Here is a 27,042-nt window from a genome sequence, read left to right on the forward strand (position 1 = left end):
AGCAGACAAAATTTGAACTGATATTAACTAAATTTGCTTTGAATTTCTGTCTCATGTTCAAATTTCTTTGTAACTCTACATAGCAACTACTTTTTCCATATTAAATATTGTTCTCTATTTTAGGAAATATTCCCTATGTTGCTAAGTTCCTAAGGGATTTGCACAATGTCACAAAATAAGCCATGATGCTGAACACAAAAAACAATTTTTGGCTCAGTCCCACAGTAATGAGGTTATATATTTTCCCTATTTGGAAATACATCCAGGTAGGACTTGTCTGCCAGTTTGAATATAACATACCTTATAAAAGCGAGATCACTTTTTTAAAGATTTATTTATTTTTTGAGAGAGAAAGTGCATACACAGGGCCGGGGTGGGCGGGGGGAAAGGAAAGGGAGAGAATCTCAAGCAGATTCTCCACTGAGGGCAGAGCCTGACAGGGGCTCGATCTCATGACCCGAGCCAAAATCAAGAGTTGGTCGCTCAACCAACTGAGCCACCCAGGCGCCACAAGGCAAGACCACTTTTAAGGACTTTAAGGGCATTTTTGATGTTTTATCTCTCACAAAGATAAAATGAGCAATGTACTATATTCTGTATTACTCCATTACTTTTTTATATCCCATTTTAAAAGAAAACATGTAATGGTACAGATCATCACAGAGCAAAAAGGACACTTGTTCTTTTTTTTTTTTTTTAAGATTTTATTTATTTGAGAGAGAGTGTGAGTGAGAGCAAGAGAGCGAGCTCGAGCTGGGGGAGGGGCAGAGGCAGAGGGAGAAGCAGGCTCCCCACTGAGCAGGGAGCCCCACGTGGAACTCGATCCCAGGACCCTGGGATCATGACCTGAGCTGAAGGCAGACGCTTAACCAACTGAGTCACCCAAGTGCTCCAAAAAGGACACTTATTCTAGTCCCTCACCTCATTCCAAAGCAAGTCTGAATTTGATAGTATATTTGATTAAAATCTGATATTAACTTTCCCAGTAGTGAATTCCATTATTTTCAAACCTTGGAAAATTACTTTTCAGTAAAACTTAAACATCTCTGAATATTGATTTACTCCTTTTTTTTAGTTTTTATTTTTTAAAGATTTTATTTATTTGTCAGAGAGAGAGAGAGCACAAGCAGGGGGAGCAGCAGGCAGAGGCAAAAGCAGGCTCCCCACTGAGCAAGGAGCCCGATGAAGGACCCGAAGATCATGACCTGAGCCGAAGGCAGACGCTTAACCGACTGAGCCACCCAGGCGCCCCTGATTACTCCTTTTATTTTCCACTCTCTGGACAACAAGGCACAGCAGCAGCCTTTGGATGAGTCTTCGCATCGCTGCTCCACCAAACCCAGCTTGGTATCTACTCCTAGGCATGGTGGCCAAAACAAATCTGACCAACAGTTCCCTTGCTGAAGCCTTAAAGTGCTCCCATCAATCTTCCACATAGAGCCCAAACTGTGACACATGGAGGGAAGGTCCTCAGCAGGGGACCCTACCTCTGCGGACTTCCCACCCCCACCCACCACTACCACCGGCCCCAACCCCCGACCCCAGGCTGTTCCTTGCTGTGGCACATGGAGATCCCCTGGGTTAAACCAGTCCATCTCCCCCTCCATTCTCTAGCACTAAGTTGGTCATCATCTTTAAAAGGTAACTGAATGCTGCCTGTCTAGTGCTTCAGGATGGTCAAATACTCGCTGTGCTCCACAGTACCCCAGCCATAACTCCAACATGGCACTTCACACCGTACAGAAATTATGTTACTGCCATCTTCCCCCTACTCTCAAGTCTGTGAAGTATGAACAGAAAATATTCATTTTTGTTCAAAGTAGTTTAAGTAGGCGTTGGGTACTAAATATTTACACAATTGTACTAAACGTTTTGTCTTCTTTGAACATGCCATTTCCTCTGGCAAATTCCACCTGGCCCTTCTATGTCCAGGTTGAAAGTCACTTCCTCTGGGATTATTCTGGGAGAATTCACAAATTCCCCAAGAAACTTCTCCAAATATTTACTATTTATGTGATCTTGGAAATATCATTTAACCTCTCTGCAACTGTTTCCTCCACCATAAAATGGAGTGACACCAACTTCACAGAGTTATTGTAGGGATTAAATGCGTTCATGTATCTGAGGTACTCAGAACAGAGTCTGGCACTTAGTGTTTGATAAATGTTCACTATTCCTACTATTTGAAGTGGTAGTGTTAATGCCTACTTAACCCACATTACTAAGGAAAAGATTTAAGATGATTCACTTAATTGCAAATGATATCCAATAAGGGGCTAATATCCAAAATATATAAAGAACTCCTACAACTAAAAAAATAATAATCCAATTAAAAAATGGCAGATGACCTGAATAGAAATTTTTCCAAATACACACAGATGACCAGCAGACACGAGATGCTCATTTATCACTAATCATCAGGGAAATGCAAATCAAAACCACAATGACGTATCACCTCACATCAGTCACAATGGCTAGTATCAAAAAGACAAGAAATAACAAGTGTGGGTGAGGGTGTAGAGAAAAGGGAACCCTTGTGCACTGTTGGTGGGAATGCAAATTGGTGCAGCCACTGTGGAAAACAGTATGGAGGTTCCTCAAAAAGTTAAAAATAGAACTACCATATGACCCAGTAATTCTACTGCTAGGTATTTAACCCAAGGAAAACAAAACCACTAATTCTAAAATATATATGCATCCCTATGTTCATTGCAGAATTATTTACAATAGCCAAGATATGGAAGCAACCTAAGTGTCCATCAGTAGATAAATGAAGCTGTGGTGTGTATGTGTACATATATATATGTGAAGATGATGGAATATTACTCAGCCATAAAAAAGAGATCATCCTTTGCAAGATGGATGGACTTAGGGAGTATTACACTAAGTGAAATAAATCAAAGAAGAAGTCACAGGGATGAAAAACACAGCATAGAGAATACAGCATTTTGTAATGTACAGAATTGTTGAGTCATTATGTTGCATACCTGAAACTAATGTAACATTATACGTCAACTAAATTTCAACTTTAAAAAATTTCTGGCTGGGGACGCCTGGGTGGCTCAGTTGTTGGGCATCTGCCTTCGGCTCGGGACGTGATCCCGGGGTCCTGGGATCGAGCCCCGCATCGGGCTCCCTGCTCAGGAGGGAGTCTGCTTCTCCCTCACCTCTGCCCCTCCTCCCCTACTCATGCTCTCGCTCTCTCAAATAAATAAATTCAAAAAACAAAACCAGATAAAACATTCCCATGTTAAAAAAAAAAAAGTGATTTAATTGGGTTTTGGTACACAGGATGTAAGGATAAGCAGTTGTCTTACTATACTCAAATTTTTTAACACAATCAACTTGAACCATTGATCATTCTTTACCACCATTTGGCAGCTGGTATGCATATCAAGTAGTATCTGTTTCTACCAGGCCTTAGGTGGAATTACTGAAGCTCGCCGCTTGTTCCGAAAGCACCCAGGGTCCTGCTCTTGCTCAAGCCGACTCTCAAGGAATTTATAAACTCTTCATTGGAAGTGAAATGATAAACTCATCTTTATGAATGTGTAGCAACTTCACCTAGATTTTCAAAGAAAATACGTAAATTGCATTCACCAGTCTTCTACCTTAAATCATTTCCACTATAAATTCCTCTAACTCGGGGCGCCTGGGTGGCTCAGTTGGTTTCAACTCAGATCATGATCTCAGGGTCCTGAGATCAAGCCCCGTGTTGGGCTTGGCCCTCGGCGTGGAGTCCGCTTGTCCCTCTCCCTCTGCTCCTCCCGCTACGCGCGCTCTCTCATAAGTAAAAATCTTTTTTTTTTTTAAAGAAAAAAATAAATTCCTCTAACTCATGATACCTCTGCCTTGGCTGTCTGATAAGCAGCCCAATATAAATCATTCAAAGCTTAATTCAGCTCTCCCCAAACCCTGTCCATCTTGCAGTCTTTCCCATCACTACTGAGGCTGGCAGTTCTAGCCTTCCAATATTTCATGCCAAAGTAACCTGGAGACATTCTTAACTCCCATACCACATCGGAAGCCTCAGCAAACCTACCTCCAAATGGATTTCCAAGTTCCAACTTGTTACCACCACGCATTCTGGTTCCAGATTATACTTACGGCCTTTTAAATGCTCATTCAGCCTCTGTCTTTGCTCCCTTATAGTCAATTCTTCAGTCATTAGAATGACCCCTTAAAAACAATGCAGAACATAACTTTTCTCTGCTCAGATCCTTCCAATGGCTTCCCCTTCCCTCAAAGATAAGATTACTTTTTAATGTCTTGCTAAATGCAGCATCACCAATACCTGCAGTCATGCTAGGACAACGTAAGAAACGAATGTATATTTGAATAAATGATCTTGCCTCAAGGGTTTCTATACTTGCTCTTCTCTCTGCCAGGAATGCTCATCCCTCAGATACCTGCATGGCTTCCCACTCAGCTCCTCCAAGGCTTTGTTCAAGTATCACCCATCAATAGGACTTAATGAACTATCCTACTTAAATTGCATCACAAATTCTCTATCCCTCCCTCCATTTTGTTTTCCTTCATAGTAAATTATACCACCTCACTCCCTCTTGTTCTAGTATTACTCATTTACATATTGCCTGTCATCTCCCATCCACACACTTTTAAGTTCCAGAGATCAAGAACATTTATTTTGTTCACTGCTAAACCTCTAGTATCCAGAGCAGCGCCTTACACTTTCAGAGACTCTAAGATTCTGCGTTCCATTAATATTTTATTAAATCGGAAGGCTAACAGTTAACTTCAAGACATCCCTAGTACAACAGCAACAAATTTCTTTGCTAGAAATACTTGCTCTAACATCTCCAGTATAAATACCTAAAGACTTCCATCTTAGGCCACACAACTACCTTAAAAACTGTTAAGTTACGATTAAACAGGTAACTATTTTTAAAAACTGCCTTAAAATATCTTTAACAGTGCCTAATCACATCCCAGAAATCTTTTCCATTTAATAAATCTCAAGTAATGATCTGGAATAATAATCTTAAGTCCGAAGAGTTCAGATAATTTTGTGCCCCCACTACCTACTTAAAATACAAATAGAAAACACAGAAAATATGTGATCACTAGATAAGCAGAAAATGTAAATATTTAGAGTATTTATCATTCCATTTCAAAATCATTATGCTGAGTGAAAGCAAAATACCATAGAGTACATTCTGTATGATTCTATTTATTTAAATTTCAGAAAATGCACACCAATCTACATTAAGAGACTATAGCTCAGTGGTTGGCTGGGCTGGGCTGCAGAGGACACGCTACAGACAAGCAAGAGGCAACTTATGGGTGGCAATAGAAATGTGTCTTAAGGGCACCTGGGTGGCTCAGTCGGTTGAGCAACTGCCTTCGGCTTAGGTCATGATCCCAGGGTCCTGGGATCGAGTCCCACATCGGGGTCCCTGCTCTGCGGGGAGCCTGCTTCTCCCTCTCCCACTCCCCCTGCTTGTGTTCCCTCTCTTGCTGTGTCTTTGTCAAATAAATAAAATCTTTAAAAAAAAATAAAAATGTGTCTTAATTGTTGTTGATTTCATGGTTATGTGCATCTGTCAAACTCACCTAATTGTACAATTAAAACTGATTCAAAGATAAAATACTTATTGAAGTTAATAAGATGAAAATGAGCTTATTTTTGTGATTACACATGACTGGAGAGCTTATTCCCCAAGAATAATCAGAAAGATGAAGGAACTTACATGAGATTTCTTCCAATGACAAGAAAGGATGCATCCAGAGTGGGTTTAACGGGATAAGAAGATATAGGGGCACCTGGGTGGCTCAATCATTTAAGACTCTTGATTTCGGCTCAGGTCATGATCTCAGGGTCATAGGACACAGCCCCAAGTTGGGCTCCACGCTCAGCAGGGAGTCTGCTTGTATCTCCCTCTTTCTGCCCCTCCCCCATTTGTTTGCATGCTCTAAAATAAATCTTTTTGGGGCACCTGGGTGGCTCAGTCGTTAAGCGTCTGCCTTTGGTTGAGGCCATGATCTCAGGGTCCTGGGATCGAGCCCGCGGGCTCCCTGCTCAGCGGGGAGCCTGCTGCTTCTCCCTCTCCCACTCCCCCTGCTTGTGTTCCCTCTCTCGCTGTGTCTCCCTCTGTCAAATAAATAAAATCTTTTAAAAAAATAAATATTTTTTAAAAAGGGGGGTAAAAAGATATAAAGATTAAGACTGTACTCTTTCAAACCATGCTCATCAAAACAAGGAGTATAAAATCCTATCAAGTAATAACAGAATGCCATTTTACAAATGAAAAAACAGACACAAGGAGTTCAACTTCTCCAAAACCACAAAGTTTTCAGTTGAACTGAGAATCAAACCCAGGAAATTCTCATAACCCACTTTTCCACCTCAGACTAAAATTTAAAGGTTGATAATATTAAGTATTGGTACACTGAAGGGGAAAAACACATTCACATCCAGTTGACAGTTTATGTTGGCAGCACCTTTTCAGGAAAACATTCTGGCAATACCGAAACTTAAAATAGACACAACTCATTTAACTCTTTAAATCAGCTAATCATCCCTCCCAGGAGACTACAATATAGAAATCTCTCCAACTATATTTTCAAGGATGTTGCTGTATTAATCAGCAAATCTGTAAACAATGTGAACCAGTAGGGAATGACTAGATAATTTATGGAACATCATACCTGGCCATAAAAAAGAATAAAGATCTATACAGAGGTCTTGAGTAAAAGCCAAATCCTAGAACTGAGTGTGTAACAATTTAAGAAGCAAGCACAGTAGTAGTTGGGGAAGGATTCAACAAAATATTTATCTGGAGACCAGCTAAGTGTGGTCAGTTGAAAGTGAGGATTTTCACTTTTATCACTATTTCCTGCACTATTAATTTCTTCATTTTGGCAATTATAAATAAACTAAAATATATTTTTTAAATACTACTGATGTTGAAGACAAATTTTGAATGAAGTGCTGACTATTCTGAATTACATTTGAATAGAAAACTAGGTATTTTGGTTGATTTAGGGAAGAACATACACAGAGGAGATACACAGAAACTTAGATAAGTTTCTTAATTTCTATAAAGAATGACATTTATGACACTACACTCTTTTAAAGCTATTATGCAGGTATTAAGAAAATATTTAAATATTAAGAAGATAACCAATTAGGCCCTCTTAATTTATGAAATTCAGGAAGACCTAACCTTTGAATCTTCTGACCTACTCTTCTGCAATGCTTGATGATGTTTATACTAAACTACTTACACTGGGCCCAGCTGTCAAGAGTAAATGCCCACATTTTACAATCTATTATTATTCCCTTGCTACACAGTCTCTAAGAAAACTGTTTTTCTAAAAGGAAAAAGGCCCAAAATGTAATAATCTTATGTAAGACATATTAGGCATAAATGAATTCCTGAAATGGTTTTAATAGGAACATATAAGTGCTTGGCAATTTCTTAATTCCTAAGATTTGTAATGCAGAGATTTTTCTTTAGCAGAGGCATATAAATACTGAGGAGGAAAATAGGTCCTTTGGGGGACAATGCTCTGGGACCATGACAAAATATTAAATAAAGAAATCAAATACTGGGTAACTCCTTCAAAGTAGTGTTATTACTTAAAAATGTTACTCATAGCACTGGGTGTTATACACAACTGACTACTGAACACTACATCTGAAACTAAGTATATACTATACATTGGCTAATTAGATTTAAATTTTTAAAAATGTTATTCATATCATAAATTGAGGTCTTACTATAAAAAGAAAATGGAGCTCTACCAAAAACTAAATTGAGCCCTTTAATAAACCCAAAATGGTTAATTACAATTGAATATGTAACACCAATAATCCTTTGAGAATGTTCAGACAAACTGAAGCATAGCTCCCTTTGTAGGTCCATAAATAAAGGTACATAAACATTACCACAGTGTGGCTTAAGCCAGGTTGTTTCAACCCTACTGGTGTTTTATGGACATAATTCTCCAAAATATGTTCCTGTAACAAGTACTCACCTATAACACTCTTTCAACAAACGGACTATTTTATAGACTATTTTGTGCCATGGATCATGCTAGGGACTGGCTACGGCAGAAACACTGAAAACGACTTTACAGTGGTATTACAGTGTACATTTATTTCTTCTCACACATTGCAAAAAGCAGTTTGGTATAGTGAAAAGAATACTGACCTAGAAAAAAAATGTGGTAATTACTGCTGTAGCTACTTACAACTCCTTTTTAATTTTCAGGGTAATAGAACCATGTATTATACACTATGCAAACCTGATTCAGAAAATAAATTGGACTATGTAAATATTTTAAGGTTTTTTTTAATTAAAAATAAAAATACAGTATTTCATTACATTTTTAAGGCTCCTGAGGCTCATAACCACCATTAGAAATGACAAAATATTCTTAACCTAAAAAGAAAAAAAAAATGCTGCAGACCCTTATTTATATTAAAGCTGTTGGGGCGCCTGATTGGCACAGTCGGTTAAGCATTCAACTCAGTTTCGGCTCAGGCTGTGATCGGGGTGGTGATGAGGGTCGCGAGATCGAGCCCCACGTCTGGCTCTGCGTTCAGCACAGTCTGTTTCAGACTCTCTCTCCTACTCCCTGCCCCTCCCCACCAAATAAACAAATAAATCTTTAAAAAATAGTAATATAAAACTGTTAGTGCTGGAATTATAAAATCCTCCACCAAGTCACAAATTCTTTAAGAATTAAAAAAAAGGGGGTGCCTGGGGCTCAGTCGTTGGGCATCTGCCTTCGGCTCAGGTCATGATACCTGGGTCCTGGGATCAAGCCCCACATCGGGCTCCCTGCTCAGGGGGAAGCCTGCTTCTCCCTCTCCCACTCCCCCTCCTTGTGTTCCCTCTCTCGCTGTCTCTCTTTGTGTCAAATAAAATAAAATCTTAAAAAGAAAAAAAAGAATTGAAAAAAATGTACAAAATTTTCTAATAAATTTTATCCTTTTAAGAAATAGTCTCAAAAAAAAAAAGAAAGAAATAGTCTCTACATATTCTAGAAGAATATTTTTCATTTCAAAATGTACCATTACCTCTCCCAAAAAACCCAAAACATTGAGGGTGCCTGGCTCAGTCGGTGGAGCATGCAACCCTTGATCTCAGGATTTTGAGTTCAAGCCCCGTGATGGGTTGTAGAGATTACTTAAAAATAAAGTCTTAAAACAAAACTCCAAACATTCAAATGATATACAGGATTTAACTGCCTTTCTAAGAAAGACTATATGTTTATTAGCATTTCCTTGTAGGTCTGCAACCCTAGGCCTTGTTTTACAGATAAATATCAGTTTTTCATACTGAGCAGCTACCTAAACTAAGGATTTGTGTTTGCCTTTTAAAGAACTCTGAAGAGGTATTAAAGACTTAAAAAAAAAAAATTAAGCATATAGAAAGCCCCCACCAACTATTTTACATTTATTCAACCATATTTTCCCATTTTAAATTTTATCTGAGTATCTAATACTTCTGTTAATCATATATTATTAAAACAAGAATTCAAATAGCAAACGATAAAAGATGTTTTAAATAACTGTGGCAAATTCTAATCCTTTTAGAGTACTTATATATTTAAAACATTTTATTAAGGTGTGAAAGGGAAAAAAGTTTTACAGTCAAAGATTTACTGACATGATTATCAATGCTTTCAATCAGAGTAAAACAAATCTTAAAATATGCATTGAGGTAATTACTCTTCATCTTAATTTCCTTTCATCTGAAATTCAGAAGTCATGTGTGTCCACTTTAGGGAAGATTTATATAGGAAAAAGTTTATTAGAAAAATAAACAACTTTAAATTTTACAGTATTTTCCACTTCCAAAATTCTTTTATATAGAGGAGATGTGCCTTATGATTTAAATATAATCTTGATTTACAAAATCTCATTTAGTCCTAAGGATACAAAAACACAAATGGTGAAATGTTGGTAACTATTAAGAAATTTCAATGTAAATTTTTTTAAAAAACACCATTTGTTGCAGGTACCTAATATAGCAATATTTACTGAAAAGTATAAATGACTTTCACTGAAATTTACTGTACTGGCTTATTACCAAAATTAGTACTGTAAGATTAAAATGTAGATTAATTTGTGTGTTTTTTAGGTGTGTTTTTTCAAAAATTTTATCGACTATACCAGGAACTGGCAAATTTTTCCTTAAAAGGTCAGAGATGAAGTATTTTGGGTTTGCAGGCCTTCTGTTCTCACTACTCAGCTCTGCCACTACAGGGAGAAAGCAGTCACAGGCAATGCGGACATGAATGGATACGCCTGTGGGCTGCAGTTTGCCTGCTGCTGAACTATACAATGGATTCTGAATAAGAGACTGATAATTTCAGGTGCCATATTCCAAATACGTCATATATGGGGGTTAGGAGGAAGAATATAAATGGTAAACATCACTAAATGAACTATTTTTGGTTAAAATTTTCACACTTATTTCCCAATCTTAATTGCATGTGTATATATACAAGTTATAAAACTATTTCGTTTTAATTCCATATTCTTTTTGGTGTGTTAATATATAGTATCAGACCAAAGTCAGATAAGCAGCAAAGTACCATGAGTGATTGAGTACTCAGAGGCCAGCTAATCAATAACCATGAAATTTGATTCTGACATCTAAATATTTCCAAACAATGAAAAAACTAATTTATTTGCTGTGCCGTTAAAGAAAATATGAGATGTGTATTTCAGATGTCGTTTTAAATTTTAATTGAATTGTTACAATTTTGAAGCTAAATGTGATTTGCTTTGTTTTATTAGAAAAAATACTCAGGCAAGGTCTACAATCATCGGTCAATTAAGAATGACTTACAAGAACATGAGGCAATAAAATAAAAAATACAGGTACAAACTATATATCTGAAACACTTCTATTTGGCAATTTTATAACAAATCAAAATTTTAAAAGAACAAAGGAGATTGCAGATTACTTCGTAGATACAGAATAAAGCAATTGATGAAGTGCTTAAGCAAAAGAAAACAAAAAAAAGTAAAACACACTGCTTTTCTTTTCTTTTCAAAAATAAAATCACATTTGCTACAGATCAAATGGATAATACCCTTATTAAACAACCATTCCAGAATGTCTTCTAGTAGCAGTGCTTTTATTTGCACTTCATTTAATTTTATATGACTCATTTCATGTATATAGCTCTTTACCCCACTGTTAACGAATAAAGTCTCCCATAATTTTTATTCTTTTTAAAATTTTTTAAAGTAAATGAGAAATGACTTATGTATCATGGAACCTTTCCCATTTTGGAACCAAAGGCTTAATTCTATATTTTTGTCTATTCTTTAAAAAATTTAGTGTAAAAATTGCTGGTTTTTATATCACTGTAGTAAAGTGAAAACTCCTCAATCAGGAGTATTTTCTGCAGTTTGACTGCATATAACCACATATACTTTACAATATGTCCTTCCAACAGTAAGGAAATAATTGATTTCACGGTCACTGTCAGAAATGAGTGCCATAATTCTATTATGGGTATAGGTCCTCCCTCAAAGACTTTCTGGAAGGATGTTCAATGTGTTTTGTTCTTATAGATATTAACAGTAGTACATAGTCCCTTAAGTCTGCAAAGACATTTATTGTTAAAGAAGGTGCTTTATTAACAATTCCTCTGGCAGCACTAGTGAATTACAATATCCTTCAATATTATTTCTACCCATAATATATACATTTAACTTTCATGCCTCTAGAAAAACATCTACAGTACATTTCATAATATAAAAATATATTACAAATCTGCTGAATTATTTACAAGCAATGTTCTATTATCTCTATGCAACATTTGTTTGATACAATACTAACAAGTTACACATATTTCCATTTCTGTAAGTTAAAAAAAATCCATATGGCTTCTTGCTTACCAAGCAAGAAAGTGATTTTATTTTCCTTTTCAAAACCAACTTTGGTGCATAAAGGATTCAGTTTGAAAAAACTTAAAAAAAAAAAAAATACAATTTTTCTTACGTTAAGAAAAAACAACTCATAAACCAAATGCTTTCCTCAGAAAAAAAAAAATTAGAGGCTTATATAGGTTAAAATGAAAATATGAGGATTATTCAAATAATTTGAAATAGAGGTTTTTCAAAAACCGTTAACAGATTAGTTATATAGGTAAATATTAACATACTGTACTCCATGAGAAAACCCTAGTCCTGAAAAGGGAGCCACCAGACATACTGCAACACTCTTTAACAGAAATTTTCAGCCCTAATTCGATAGACGAATTTTTAGTTGATTGCAAATGTCGTTCACTGTTTGCTTAAATACAAATTGAACACTTTTCTTATCAGAGTTCTGCAAAAGAACACAAATGGCAACCAATCACATCTATTTATCATAATTGAAAGGTAAATTATCTCTTGATAATTTTCATTGTCTAAATATTTCCTAATATGACTTCAAATCAATAGACACTGTCAAGACAAATATCCTTACAGTGCTTTTGGTATTTTTAAGGGCACATGTTGTAATTGTTTTCTTTCCAATATAAACTACTGTAATCGCTAAAAGGGGGGAAAAAAAGCAGCTTAAAGCAGCAAGCATGCAAAGCCTTTAAGAAGCTGTTCCACTAAGTTGCCAGAAAAGTGTTTGCTCAGTCTCCCACAGTACCATTCCATGAAAATGTGGATATACAGTAATATATTAATATATTCCACAGAAGAGCCTACTTCATTCACAGAATGTTTACACTAAGCATAAATATTATTCTAAATACTGGATTTAAGAAAAAAAAAAGGAAAGGGGTTGACTCTAATGTGCAACTTTTACTAAACCCATTGTCAGTGACTAAGACTGCAGGTGTCCCCGCTTGTTTGCTTTTTATGTATTTATTTATTTTTTACCTCTTCAACCTCTTCTGCGGCATTGTTCTAAAAAAAGAGAAAAGGAATATTCTTTTATTCAACTGAATCAAAACACATTAAGTATTACAAAAGAGACATTAAAAACATTAAATAAGATATAGGCAATGTGATAATCATTGATCATTAAAATTTATTTCCAAAGCATTCACACTTTAATGGATGCAAACTCAGTTACCTAATACAGCTTTTTAATAAATCCTTTTTATGTAACCTGATTCTGAAAGAGATTCTCATGCTTAACACATGCACTTTAACCAACTAGGACTTTAAAACTGATGCTTAAATCTTAAATAAATTATGTTCTTTTTAGTTTCATTTTGAAGTTAGTATGTTTTTGGAAGGTTTGTCATGGTTTCATTTTGAGATGTGTATAAGCCACAAAGTAATTCTCCTAAAACAAGTTAGAACAAATGCTTTTTTACCTCATTTCACAAGTTTTCAAAATCAAAACCCAGACCTTGCTCACATGTTACACCACAGCAAATGTAGCCACTTCTATTAATCTGTACCACTTTAGGAAAGACTCAATTCTAATTTCCGGAACAGTAGAAGCATGAAAGTTTAAACTCAAAATTAAATGTTAAGACCGGGGCAGGGATTGGAGGAGGGGGGTGAAATACAGTTAAAGAAAATTAACTCCACAGATGCATTTAATATGTCTTAAGAACATGTTCATTACCCAAAAATGAAATCCGTAAGAACTGTAGATGTACACTTTTGAGAACATGCAATGGAATTCCTACGCCCTTTTGGACAGTAGTTCCGCACCTGAATGCTTTTTTTTTAAGTCACTAAAAATATTCACTAAAATATCTAATTCGCTTCCTATATACACAAGAATTACAAAAATAAGCTGGTCTGTGAAAAAGGAAGACCCTTAGAGAGGGGGAAGTAGAATGCAGGGCAGAAACACAGAAGTTAGTCTGAATCTTATAATTAAGATTCATGCCCCTTTGTCAACCCTCTGCCTAAGGGATGTTTACAACCAGTTCTAATAGCAGGGTGGCTTTCCCAAAATATCACTCTTTTAGAATGCTAATTTTAATTACTACCTTCAAAGAGTAAGCAGAAATAAACCCTAAATTAAGTACCAGTAAATAAAGAATATTCAATTATTTTCTTATAAAGAGAAAGGTAAATCGTTACTTTCGCGTTATTTTTGGTAGTGGATTTTCTTCAATCTTCTCCTTTAAGGTAATTTCACTATTTACTACACTAGTTAACCTCTTGTTAACATAGTTCATCCCACAAAAAAACAAGTTTTTATGGTACGTATTATTAGCACCTTCATCAGAAGACATTTAAAATAAATTTGGGAGGGGAGTAGGGAAAACTCAAGAGTCTCAATGTTTCCACATGGCAAGGCCCATTATGTTAAAATTTCATTCTCAGAAGATATCTCCAATTACAAGAAATCCTATTATACTGAATAACATTCCAAAAATTGAGTCATAGAATGAACAGAACCTTCAAAGTGTTTAACTGCTTCAGAATTTGGCATAGATCACGGTCTCTTTATGACAGCTAAAATTCATATTTGGGATTATCAATTATTATATTCTATCTTATATTCTTATTCAACCTACCTATCCCTATGCAAAATACATATCAAATTAAAACTGATTTTAAAAACACAGGAAGTTTGCTCATGAAGAGTGCTTTTAAGCATTTTCACCACTTTCTGAATCACCCTAGTATATGTCATTTGGATGGAGGCAGTAAGGAGAGTTCAGTCACATACTATCTGTGTAACCTTGGGCAAGCTACTTAAACTCTTGCCTCAGTTTTCCCATCTGTAAAACAGAGATAGTAACACCTACTTCACAGGCTGCTGTGAGGATGAAGTATATGTAAAGCACCTAGCAAAGTGACTCAGCACATAGTCAGAAATGTTGGTCTCTTCTCCTTCCCCCCCTATACCTTCATAAGCACAGCACACTAAAACAAAGGTCAGATCAGAAAGTTATTAGCAATGTGAACACTGAGCTACCTCTTAAAAACAAACACAACAATATTTAAACTGCTCTACTAAAAAGTTTGGGTGGAGTATAAGTTTAAAGATTCAACCATTTATGGTATTTTAGGGCACATGGGATATATTCCCAGACCCACAGAAGTCTGGTATTATAGAAAGAATTACATACTTAAACAAAAGGCACTTATTTTCAAAATACTATATATATTACAATCTAAGCTACATAAGATAAATCGGGAAGTAAAGTGGCATATAAACTTTACCAAAATATTATCTTTCTGGATCCTACAAATTTATAAACGTTTGTGATGTAATTTCCATATACAAAGCTCCAGAAAGCAAAGTATGCTTGGTACTGAAATTCAGTACTTAAAAGTAAGTCCTAACCTTATATCCAAAATTTAGGGAGATTTAAGATTACAATTCAAAAAGTAAAACATCAAATCAAGAATTAAATTACCTGTATATGTTTGGATCCAAAAGCAAGGCAGTATCTTTGGGTAGCTTTGATAAATGAACTACTTTAGTTTTTAATTGATGTCGTTCACTTTCATTCACCCACACGTCAGGCAGACTATGTAAAAAACAAGTCATAAATGAAATAATATTAATCTTAAGCTTACTCTTCATATAACTTCACATTACCCAGACTTTTCTGCTGGGTTAACAAGCTTTTCAGGAGCCAAGAACAGCAATGGGATGCAGAGTCTCAGCTAAAAAATGGCAGTGAAATTTCAGGCATGAATTTGGGAATGAGTTAGGAATTTCTGGTGGCAAAGCCACATCAAACTTGGAAACATGCATTATAAAACACTTAATTCATGGAGTAAAATTCATATTTGAGCTTGACTTGATGACATTTTGACAATGACTGCTTTTTATTTTCATTTTTTATTGAATTACAGTTGACTTACAATGTTATATTAGTTTCAGGTGTACTACATATTAAATTCAACAATTCTACATTACTCTGTCACCATATCACATTATTATAGTACTACTGACTATATTCCTTATGCTGACACCAAGGTTTGTTTGTGTTTTTTTTTAAGATTTTATTTATTCATTCAAGACACAGAGATACAGAGAGAGCAAGAGCATGAGCAGGGGGAGAGGCAGAGGGAGAGGGAGAAACAGGCTCCCCGCCGAGCCAGGAGCCGGACGCGGGGCTCGATCCCAGGACCCTGGGATCATGACCCGAGCCGAAGGCAGACGCCCAACCATCTGAGCCACCCAGGCGCCCCTGACACCAAGGTTTTTTTTTTTTTTTTTTTTAAAGATTTTATTTATTTATTTGAGACAGAGAGAATGAGAGAGACGGAGAGCACATGAGAGGGGGGAGGGTCAGTGGGAGAAGCAGACTCCCTGCCGAGCAGGGAGCCCGATGCGGGACTCGATCCAGGGACTCCAGGATCATGACCTGAGCCGAAGGCAGTCGCTTAACCAACTGAGCCACCCAGGTGCCCCTGACACCAAGGTTTTTAATGAAGAAATAAACAAACACTCCACTAGATTAAAACCCATGTAAAAAAATGCAAGTGATCAAATCCTGAATTCAAAGAAAGCTAATCCTACCAGGAAATTCAAATAAAAGCATTCTGATATTTGGACTGATCAATTTCCAAAATACTAAGAATACACATATATTTCAATATATCTTAAAGGAACTATGTTTTTAACCTTAATATAAAAAGAGCTCTTACAAATCAGTATGAAACAGGTGAATATTCATTGGGGAAAAAGGGACAGGGGAGACAAAGGACACAAACCCAACAATTCACCAAAGATTAAAAAGTTTAAAAATTATATGTAATCATAGAAATACAAAATTTGTGATAATAATCAATGTATTAATAGTAAGCCAGAGAAATAAGCTCTCTAATGTAGTAGGTGGGATTATAATTGGCACAAACTTTCAGGAAGGCAATGTGTATCGAAAACCATTAACATTTTGCAGTTTGCGTATTGATTTTAATAGCTCTTAACAGTAGAGAAAAATGGGTAACTTTAATGTTTCAGCTAAAAAGGAGCTCATTAGGGGTGCCTGGGTGGCTCAGTTGGTTAAGCGACTGCCTTCGGCTCAGGTCATGATACTGGAGTCCCGGGATCGAGTCCCGCATCGGGCTCCCTGCTCGGCGGGGAGTCTGCTTCTCCCTCTGACCCTTCTCCCTCTCATGCTCTCTGTCTCTCATTCTCTCTCTCAAATAAATAAATAAAATCTTAAAAAAAAAAAAAAGGAGCTCATTAAATAAATTTTACAAAGCCATTTCAAAATATTTTACAGTAGGGGCGCCTGGGTGGCTCAGTTGTTGGGCGTTTGCCTTCGGCTCAGGTCATGATCCCAGGGTCCTGGGGTCGAGCCCCGCATCGGGGCTCCCTGCTCGGCCAGGAGCCTGCTTCTCCCTCTCCCACTCCCCCTGCTTGTGTTCCCTCTCTAGCTGTCTCTCTCTCTCTCTGTCAAATAAATAAAATAAAATAAAATCTTTAAAAAAAAAAATTTTTACAGTAGCATTTCCACAAAACCTGGGTGGGAAGGGGGGAAAGTGGTGGAAAATATGTTCTACATTAATGGCAGTTTGATAGTCACAGATCTAAAAAAAAAAAAAGCTAGATTTCTTTACCAATATGCTAGCATGTATTGTAAACTCCCAAATCTATTTAAGAACTCTTAATTCATGGGGCACCAGTGATTCAGTCTGTTGAGCATCTGACTCTTGATTTCGGCTCAGGTCATGATCTCAGGGTTTTGAGATAAAGCCCCACGCCGGGCTCCACACCCAACATGGAGCCTGCTTAGTTTTCTCTCTCTCCCTCGGCCCCTTTTTTCACCCCCATTCTCTCCCTTCTCTTAAAAAAAAAAAAGAATAAGAACTCTTAATTCACATCACATTCATTAACATCTCCTTAGAATGAGAAAATATTATAGAAAGGTATTTAATAACAAAGACAAATGTTAACCACATACTACTGATTTCTGAAAAACCAAGGATACATGAGATTCCATCCACTTAACTTTATTCTATTCTTGGTAGTTTTTTATTTTATCCAAAACTTCTATGATACACTTTCATTACCTTTTCTAACAAGAAAAAAAAAAAATTTAATGAAAAGATAAAAGGAAAATTGAACATGAAATGTCTAATTAAGGGATGCCTGGGTGGCTTAGGTGGTTAAACATCTGTCCTCAGCTCAGGTCATGATCCCAGGATCCTGGGATGGAGCCCCACCATCAGGCTCTCTGCTCACTGGGGAGCCTGCTACTCCCTTGCTCTCTGCCCCTCCCCCTGCTTGTGCACGCTCTGTTAAATAAATAACAATCTTTGGGGAAAAAAAAGAAAGAAAAGAAAGAAACGTCTAATTAAGGAGCATGTGGGCCAGAAAAACATAACTTGCTAGAAAACTAGCCAATTGATTTTTCTTCAAAATGCCTTGTGTGGTAGAAAACATTTAGAAATTTTTTAAATAAACAATTCAAACAAAGGCACAACTAAGGCTGCTTGCATACTACCTAAGGGTCACTGAAAAATCCTAAAAATAATCACATAATCACATCCTAAAAATGATGCTATTACAACTTTTATTAAAAACAGTAAAAAAGGAGTGCCTGGGTGGCTCAGTCGTTAAGCGTCTGCCTTCGGCTCAGGTCATGATCCCAGGGTCCTGGGATCGAGCCCCGCATCGGGCTCCCTGCTCCGCGGGGAAGCCTGCTTCTCCCTCTCCTGCTCCCCCTGCTTGTGTTCCCTCTCTCGCTGTGCCTCTCTCTGTCAAATAAATAAATAAAATCTTAAAAAAAAAAAAGACTAAAAAAAAAAAAAGTCATAAAAAAAAAAAGAGCTTTCACAGATTATCTTTTTAATACTGACAAGTCAAAATGTTTTGCAGTTTAATTTCTGTAATTCTTTTATGATATTCAAATCCAGTAACTTAAGTAATTTTTTAGTATAAAATTTTAATAAAAATAAGAGTCTATTCATTATACACAGTATTCCAAATACTTACATGTCTTCAGGCATCCAATGAAGCAAAAGTTTTATCTTTCCAGAATCCTCTTTTCTCTTAGCTATTACCTAGTAATGATATAAAAGAGATCATAAAAATGATTTGTAGAACATTATTTTAATATATCAATAAAAAGTACTTTTGATCCTAATCAAGATTTTTTAAGTGTTCATATCCTAGACCATTTATTACTACAATATTTTGTTCTGACCTGCTTTGAGAAGCTTCACCTTTGATAATGTATTTTCACAAAAAAGAGAAAAAAGGAGTTGAAGTTTTGCATTGCCAAATACTAATACCATGTTAACTTTATTAAGGGACTGAAAATGCTATTTATTTTACTATCAATTAAAGTCTGAAGATCAGCTAGACTGCCAGCCAAAAATCCGTATTGGCTGGAATATTCTTTTTTTTTCTACAGATTTTGTTTATTTGACAGAGAGAGACACAGCGAGAGAGGGAACACAAGCAGGGGGAGTGGGAGAGGGAGAAGCAGGCTTCCCACCAAGCAGGGAGCCCGATGCAGGGCTCGATCCCAGGGCCCTGGGATCATGACCTGAGCCGAAGGCAGACACTTAACAACTGAGCCACCCAGGCGCCCCTGGCTGGAATATTCTTGAAGAACAAGTAAAAGAGTAAAGAAAAAATAACAACAGCTGAGATAGGAAAAGTCTCTAATTTATGACTAAGATATTTATTGTTTGCTTGGATGTTTCTGTTTGCTGGTTGGTCTGTTATTTTATTTTATTTTATTTTTATTTTTTATTTTTTTAAAGATTTTTATTTATTTATTTGACAGAGAGAGATATAGCGAGAGCAGGAACACAAGCAGGGGGAGTGGGAGAGGGAGAAGCAGGCTTCCTGCCGAGCAGGGAGCCCGATGTGGGACTCGATCCCAGGACCCTGGGATCATGACCTGAGGCGAAGGCAGACGCCCAACGACTGAGCCACCCAGGCGCCCTGGTCTGTTATTTTAAATGAAACATTAGCCGATCAGTGTTTAGGTTCAGTTATAAGGAATCTACAGATCAAAGTTAAATGGTGGATCAACTGAATAAAAAGACCAAATAATATAAAACGTAAAAAAAGGCAACATACTTGACATTCATTACCAGATTCTGAAAACTTAAGGAAATGCTTAAATAACTGACCAAAATTGTTATTTTATAACTCTTACAACTTCCATATTAACAGAATTAGCACTTTAGTGTTCTCATAATCTAAATCTCAGTATTTTTACCAAGTTTAAGCAGCAGCCACCTCAAACTATATTAGAACTAAGTAAAGGGCGCCTGGGTGGCTCAGTTGGTTAAGCGACTGCCTTCGCCTCAGGTCATGATCCTGGAGTCCCGGGATCGAGTCCCGCATCGGGCTCCCTGCTCGGCAGGGAGTCTGCTTCTCCCTCTGACCCTCCTCCCTCTCATGCTCTCTGTCTCTCATTCTCTCTGTCTCAAATAAATAAATAAAATCTTAAAAAAAAAAAAAAAAAAAAAGAACTAAGTAAAAACAGCACTTTATAAAAAAATACCTCTATTCCCATTATTTAAAAACCAACACTAACTCTAGACTTGGCAATGAGATTAATTTAAGAGCCCAAAGACAGATCTGAAAATGTTGAAACAAAATACCTATACAAAAAAATAAGACATGAAAACAATGCAAACCAACCAAGCACAGCAAGCCAACTAACTGGTAACTAGGATTCTGCTGACCTCTTCTGGAGAAGGCTCAAAAGAAAACGTTTCAATTAAAGAAGTAAGACAAATTAGGGCAGCTGCACAGTATGTACCTCACAACCTATTTTTCTGCAAACTGTTTCATTATCAGTATGGTTATTTCCTCTAATTGCTTATTTGGATGCTAGGAAACTTAAATTTGCAGTTAATATTGAATAGTCTGCCTACTAAAAGAAGTGATTCAGGGCGCCTGGGTGGCTCAGTTGTCGGGTGTCTGCCTTCGGCTCGGGTCATGATCCTGGGGTCCTGGGATCAGGCCCCGCATCGGGCTCCCTGCTTGGCGGCAAGCCTGCTTCTCCCTCTCCCCACTCCCCCTGCTTGTGTTTCCTCTCTCGCTATGTCTCTCTCTGTCAAATAAATAAAATCTTTAAAAAAAAAAAAGAAGTGGGGGCGCCTGGGTGGCTCAGTCATTAAGCGTCTGCCTTCGGCTCAGGTCATGATCCCAGGGTCCTGGGATCGAGCCCCGCATCGGGCTCCCTGCTCGGCCGGGAGCCTGCTTCTCCCTCTCCCACTCCCCCTGCTTGTGTTCCCCTCTCTCGCTGTGTCTCTCTCTGTCAAATAAATAAAATCTTTAAAAAAAAAAAAAAGAAATGATTCTATTTAACACAACACCGCCTCCATCAAAACCTTCCTAGTCATGGAATTTGGGAGGTCCACATAACCCCCTTCTTTTCTATTGTGTCCAATGAAGTACCTTTTCCCATACTGTTACCTCTTCTTTCCACTTTCCTCAGGAAAAAGCACTCCTCAGATTACACTCTACCTTTGTGGCTCTTCCTCAGTTCAAGGTATTCATGCATCCCTGATGTGACTTCAGGGTGCAAATCACTCTTATTCGTTAGTTTTTTATTGTACGGCAAACATTAAGTATCATGTTCTTAAAACCTCTCAGATATTTTCTACAGCTAAAAAACTGATTTTCATGTTCACAGACGATTTTGACACAGTGAATTAAAAAAATTTTTTTTCCAGACTCCTAATATCACCAGTTTTCAGTTCCTTCATTCTTTTGATCATCTCTGTTCTTCCCATGGTGAACCTAAAGATTTCATCACAAGAAGCTGCTCTAATGGGCGCCTGGGTGGCTCAGTCGTTAAACGTCTGCCTTCGGCTCAGGTCATGATCCCAGGGTCCTGGGATCGAGTCCCACATCGGGCTCCCTGCTCAGCAGGAAGCCTGCTTCTCCCTCTTCCACTCCCCCTGCTTGTGTTCCTGCTCTCGCTATATCTCTCTCTGTCAAATAAATAAATAAAATCTTCAAAAAAAAAAAAAAAAAGCTGCTCTAATGAAAGCATGTGAACATTGGTGCTTCATTTTCAAAACACAAGCTTATTCACCGTCACCATCATTATTCCTTAATATTCATGATACTTGCTCATTACTAAACCATTATTTCACCAGACCTATTGCCCTTTAAAATCAGTGATAAGCCCCAAACCTCATTCCTTACACTTCTCTATTTATACTTAGTTCCTAGGTGACCATATCCAGTCTGATTCCTTTAAGTACCACTAATATGCTGAAAATGTCCATATTTGTATCTGTAGCCACACCTCTCCTCTGGGCTCAAACTCTTACCTCCATCTGGCTAAGTGAAAGAGGCAACAGATTCTCTACTGAAAGTGTCAAAAATTAAGCTCTTGACACTGCCCTCTCCCTCAATCTGCTCTCCCCAAATTCTCTGTTAGATGGCAACTCCATTCTTTTGTCCAGTTGCCCAGGCCAAAAACAGTGGAGTTATCCTTTACTTTCATTATCAAACACAACATCTGATCCATCCATAATTCTGGCCAGTACTTCTTTTTTTTTTTTAAGGTTTTTTTTTTTTTTTTTAAATTAGAGAGAGAGTACGAGCAGGGGGAGCAGCAGGCAGAGGGAGAGGGAGGAGGAGCCCGATGTGGGGCTCAATCCCAGGACCCTGAGATCGTGACCTGAGCCGAAGGCAGACGCTTAACCGTCTGAGCCACCCATGGTCAGTACTACTTTCTAAAGATATTCAGAATCTAACAATTCTTAGCATCTCCACTGTAACCATTCTGGCCTTTTCTCACCTCAGGTACTAAAAGGACTGATCCTCTTTTCCCCATCCTGACCTACATTCTGTTTTCAACACAGAAACCCAAGTGAGCACATTAAAATCCACATGAGAGGAAAGAGATCAGTGAAGTTTTACACTAGAAAACTTTTGAGTGATGGGAATGTTCTATATCTTAACTGTGGCGGCCGGTGGTGGTTTCACAGATCAACTGTCAAAACTCATAAAACTGTGTACTTTAAATGGGTGCAGTTTATATTTATTATACCTCAATAAAAATTACAAAACTTAAAAAATCACATCAGATCATGGCTACTCAAACTTCTTCAATGGCTTTCAATCACACAAAGAATAAAAACCAAAGTCTTAGTACAACAAGATTCTCCCCCTATTACCTCTCTGACTTAACTCCTACTCTCTGCCTTCTCGCATACTTGGCATATTTTCAGACATACTTAACATATTCCTATTTTTCAATTTTATATTTGATTTTCCCTCTAGCTATGACATTCATCCCCCTAATAATTAAATGGCTCATCCCCCACTTCCTGTAAGTTTTTGCAATTTACTACTATTTCATCTTGTTTATCCTGTCTCTTCCACTAGACACAGTTGTTTTGTTTTAATGGTTTTGTTCACTGTTGTATCATTAGTACACAGTAGGTGCTCAATATTTAAGTGAATGAACAAACAGGTACTAATGCCATACTTTGGGTCTGGTGACCACATCTTACTTACTGACCTTTGAAAAAAAGAACAATTATAGACCTACCAAATCATAAACCTATGTTACCAAACTTCAAAGGAGGATTTCAGGGGCGCCTGGGTGTTCAGTTGGTTAAGCATCTGCCTTCAGCTCGGTCATAATCCCAGGGTGCTGGGATGGAGCCCTGTGTCGGGATCCCTGCTCAGCGAGGAATGTGTTTCTCCCTCTCCCTTTGCCCCTCCGCCCACTTGTGCTCTCTTCTCTTTCTTTCTCAAATAAATAAAATATTTTAAAAACAATAACAACAACAAGGGAGGACTTTAACCATTACTGCTGAACAAGTACCTGATCTTGCTGAATCCCAACAGAATTCCCAATACAGTCATTTTAACTGTCTTCTCAAACTCTAATTTTCTTTTCAACCCTTTCATTCTTATTTAGATAACTATATTTCCAATGTTCTTTTTTTAATCCAATGTTCTTTAAAAGAGAATAAATAACGGTGCACCTTTCCTCAAACCCAAACTCATAACACATGCTCCAATCTCAGAAAATGTCCCTTGCTTTCGGTCTAATCTTTACATTTCTTGCCCTTCATTCTGGTAATCATAATCAAAATTGGGAATGTTTCACTGGAAGTATACATAAAAGAAAAAGTGAAAATGCAATGCAATAGAGTTATTTATAGGAGATGGAAAAACTATTCAAACCAGTAGAGAAACTGGTATCAATACTGATTTTTTTAGGCAGCTCTTTCTGCCCACAGGTCCTGTCTCCATGCTATACTAAAACCACATTTTTGCACCAATAATAATAATAATAGATCTTTTGTATTTAATTCTTGTGCATTCTGACTGATATAAGAAATAAAACCTAGGGCGCCTGGGTGGCTCAGTTGGTTAAGCGACTGCCTTCGGCTCAGGTCATGATCCTGGAGTCCCTGGATGGAGTCCTGCATCGGGCTCCCTGCTCAGCGGGGAGTCTGCTTTGCCCTCTGACCCTATCCCCTCTCATGTGTTCTCTCTCATTCTCTCTCTCTCAAATAAATAAATAAAATCTTTAAAAAAAGAAAGAAAACCTAAATTTAGTATATTTTATATTTCAACAGTCAAAATTAAACAATCCCTTTCTCCAGGGTTTCAAATCACCAAGGTCTGGTCTAAAATTTATCTCTACTAACTTACCTACACCAAAATACACCAATTTAAGGATGACTGGATAATAAAATGGCAAGGGGCATGGGAATAAAGAACAACTCTCTGTTACTTCCTAGCTAACCAAAAATAAAAGTATTTATTGCTTTTTCAAATTTGACACTTGAAATTTGAACTTGATACTGAACATAGTCATTCAAACAAATATACAGACTGCCTACTATGTGTCAAGGCACAATTACAGAAATTTGGGATACATCAGTAGAATAAACAAAAACTCCCTCCTTCACAAATCTTTAATCTGTGGCCGTTATCTTATTTAATTCCAACTTTAGATGTGTTCTGGGGGGTGAGGGGGAAGCATGTAAGCACTTATGGCTATGAGTTAAAAAGAGTCTAATATTCTAATTTTACAAATGAGGAAAGCAGAAAAGACACCTAGTTTAAGGTTAGAGCCTGATCTTCAAATGCCTACAAGCCCAAATGTCACCCCAATATTCCTAAATAGCTCAAATTAAAGGCTAAAATATTCAATTTAATCATCAAAATGTTGAATTGTGGAAAATACAGTTGACTCTTGAACAATGCAGAGGTTAGGACTGCCAACCACCCATATTATCGAAAATCCACGTTTAACTTTTGACTCCCCAAGAACTTTACAACAGTCTATTGATCAGAAGCCTTACTGATAACATAAACAGTCGATTAATATATTTTATACATCATATGTATTATATACCATATCTTATAATAAACTAGAAGAAAATATTAAGAAAATCATAAGGAAGAAAAATACATTTACGGTACTTTACTATCTTTATTGAAAAAAAATCTGTGTTAAGTGGACCTGTGCAGTTCAAACCCATGTTAAGAGTTAACTGTATTTGCTTTATAACCAACAATACATGTAATTTTTAAAATACTGATAAAGCAGAACTTTTTGTGATTTTGTTAAAATATATTTTAAGATTTTGAGCAGTTTAGAAATATGATTGTGAAAGTCAAAATACATGTTCTTGCAAACCTACATTGATAATTAAAAAAAAACAATAACAAATACTTACAGTACTATGAAAAACAACACTGTGTCCCTTCCCTAAACTTTCTATATGAGCTGAGAGATTAAAGCATATGGCTCGATGTCTTATCGCATCCAGTGTTTGTGCATCGAAGAAATCATGTGGTCGTGCTAAAAGTCAATACAAAAAGGTAAAGAATATTTAGAAAAATGCAACAATCTGCCAAGATTTTCCACAAAAATATGTAAGAAGAAGGACTGAAACAATTAACATACGTATCTGGTATTTAAATAAAAAATTTTATTTTGCTTTCAGAACACAGGGTCTACCTGACAAGAAGGATACACAAAAGTAGACTTCCAACTAATGAGTGAATGTGTGTTAACTATGCCCATTGGTGTGTGAGGTTCTAACCTTAGGCCTCATGATTCCACACTACAGCTACTATCTTTTCCATATAATTTCATATTTTATTTCAGTACCTCTCCTGAGCACCAGTCCTGTATTTTCAACAATCTGATGAGTATCTCATCTATCAATATGCTGAGATCTAATTCACCACACCCAAATATATAAAATACACGTCATGAATATTCTGTATTAACATGTGATCAAAAATTTTCCAAATCTGGGGCACCTGGCTGGCTCAGTTGGAGGAGCAAAGGACTCGATCTCAGGACTGTGAGTTTGAGCTCCACGTTGGGTGTAGAGATTACTTAAATAAATTTAAAAACAAATTTTTTTTCCAAATCTGAAAAACCTGTAATATTATTTTGGAGTTTTTGGCAAGTATTTTCTTGAATATAAGTAACTCTTCGGGGGCGCCTGGCTGGTACAGATGGTTGAGCATCTGACTCAGTTTGGGCTCAGGTCCTGAACAGTGTCCTGAGATTGAGCCCCATATCAGCTCCACACTTAGTGGGCAGTCTGCTTGGGATTTGCTCTCCCTCTCCCTCTCAAATAAATAAATATTCAAAGAAAAAAAATAACTCTAACAACAATCTAAGAAAATTATAAATACAGTTTTCAGTGCCAATGAGTCTGCCAAAATTCTAACTCCCAACTCCACCAGTTATTAGCTGTGTGACTTCGGCAACTGCTTAATCTACTTAACCTGTTTCCTTATTTGTGAAATGAATATACAACAGCTATAGACTATGATTAAGTAAAACAAATGCATATGAAAAATGTCTTAAATCACAAAGTGGTTTATATTAATAAGCTTATACTACTTTTTAAAATAAGTTCACAAATCTGGAGTAAGCAATCTCTTAGTGTAATCACAACAAAACTATACACTGAAGATTTAATTTGGTTTGGTAAGAACATTTTTTAAATTTCTGTTTTAATCCCACTAGTATTATTATAAATTATGCTATTTTTATTCCTAATAAGAATGTTGCTCAAAATAAGGAAAGTGAATTTCATATTTTACAATTGTGGAGCTTACTAATACATGAAAATTTTCAAGATCATCTGTAATTAAAAATTAAATTTTATTGACAATAAATGAAATGGCCTGATTT

General features: G+C 36.8%; 1 protein-coding gene across 1 annotated transcript in view; it reads right to left on the bottom strand.

Moving 5' to 3' along the window:
* Positions 1–10,700: 10,700 nt before the first annotated feature.
* The window catches only part of AEBP2 (AE binding protein 2), a 69,360-nt gene continuing 53,018 nt past the window's right edge, over positions 10,701–27,042 (bottom strand). The window contains exons 5-9 of the mRNA XM_045873783.3: positions 25,562–25,686; positions 18,867–18,934; positions 15,328–15,441; positions 12,872–12,898; positions 10,701–12,323 (exon numbers count right to left, since the gene is read on the bottom strand). Of these exons, the coding sequence (XP_045729739.1) occupies positions 12,278–12,323; positions 12,872–12,898; positions 15,328–15,441; positions 18,867–18,934; positions 25,562–25,686 (380 nt within the window). The 3' untranslated portion in view covers positions 10,701–12,277. The remainder of the gene's footprint in view (positions 12,324–12,871; positions 12,899–15,327; positions 15,442–18,866; positions 18,935–25,561; positions 25,687–27,042) is intronic.

Source organism: Mirounga angustirostris, unplaced genomic scaffold (genome assembly GCF_029215605.1).
Source record: "Mirounga angustirostris isolate CCGP_5_RB_7025 unplaced genomic scaffold, mMirAng1.0.hap1 SCAF_5, whole genome shotgun sequence".
Classification (NCBI taxonomy): domain Eukaryota; kingdom Metazoa; phylum Chordata; class Mammalia; order Carnivora; family Phocidae; genus Mirounga; species Mirounga angustirostris.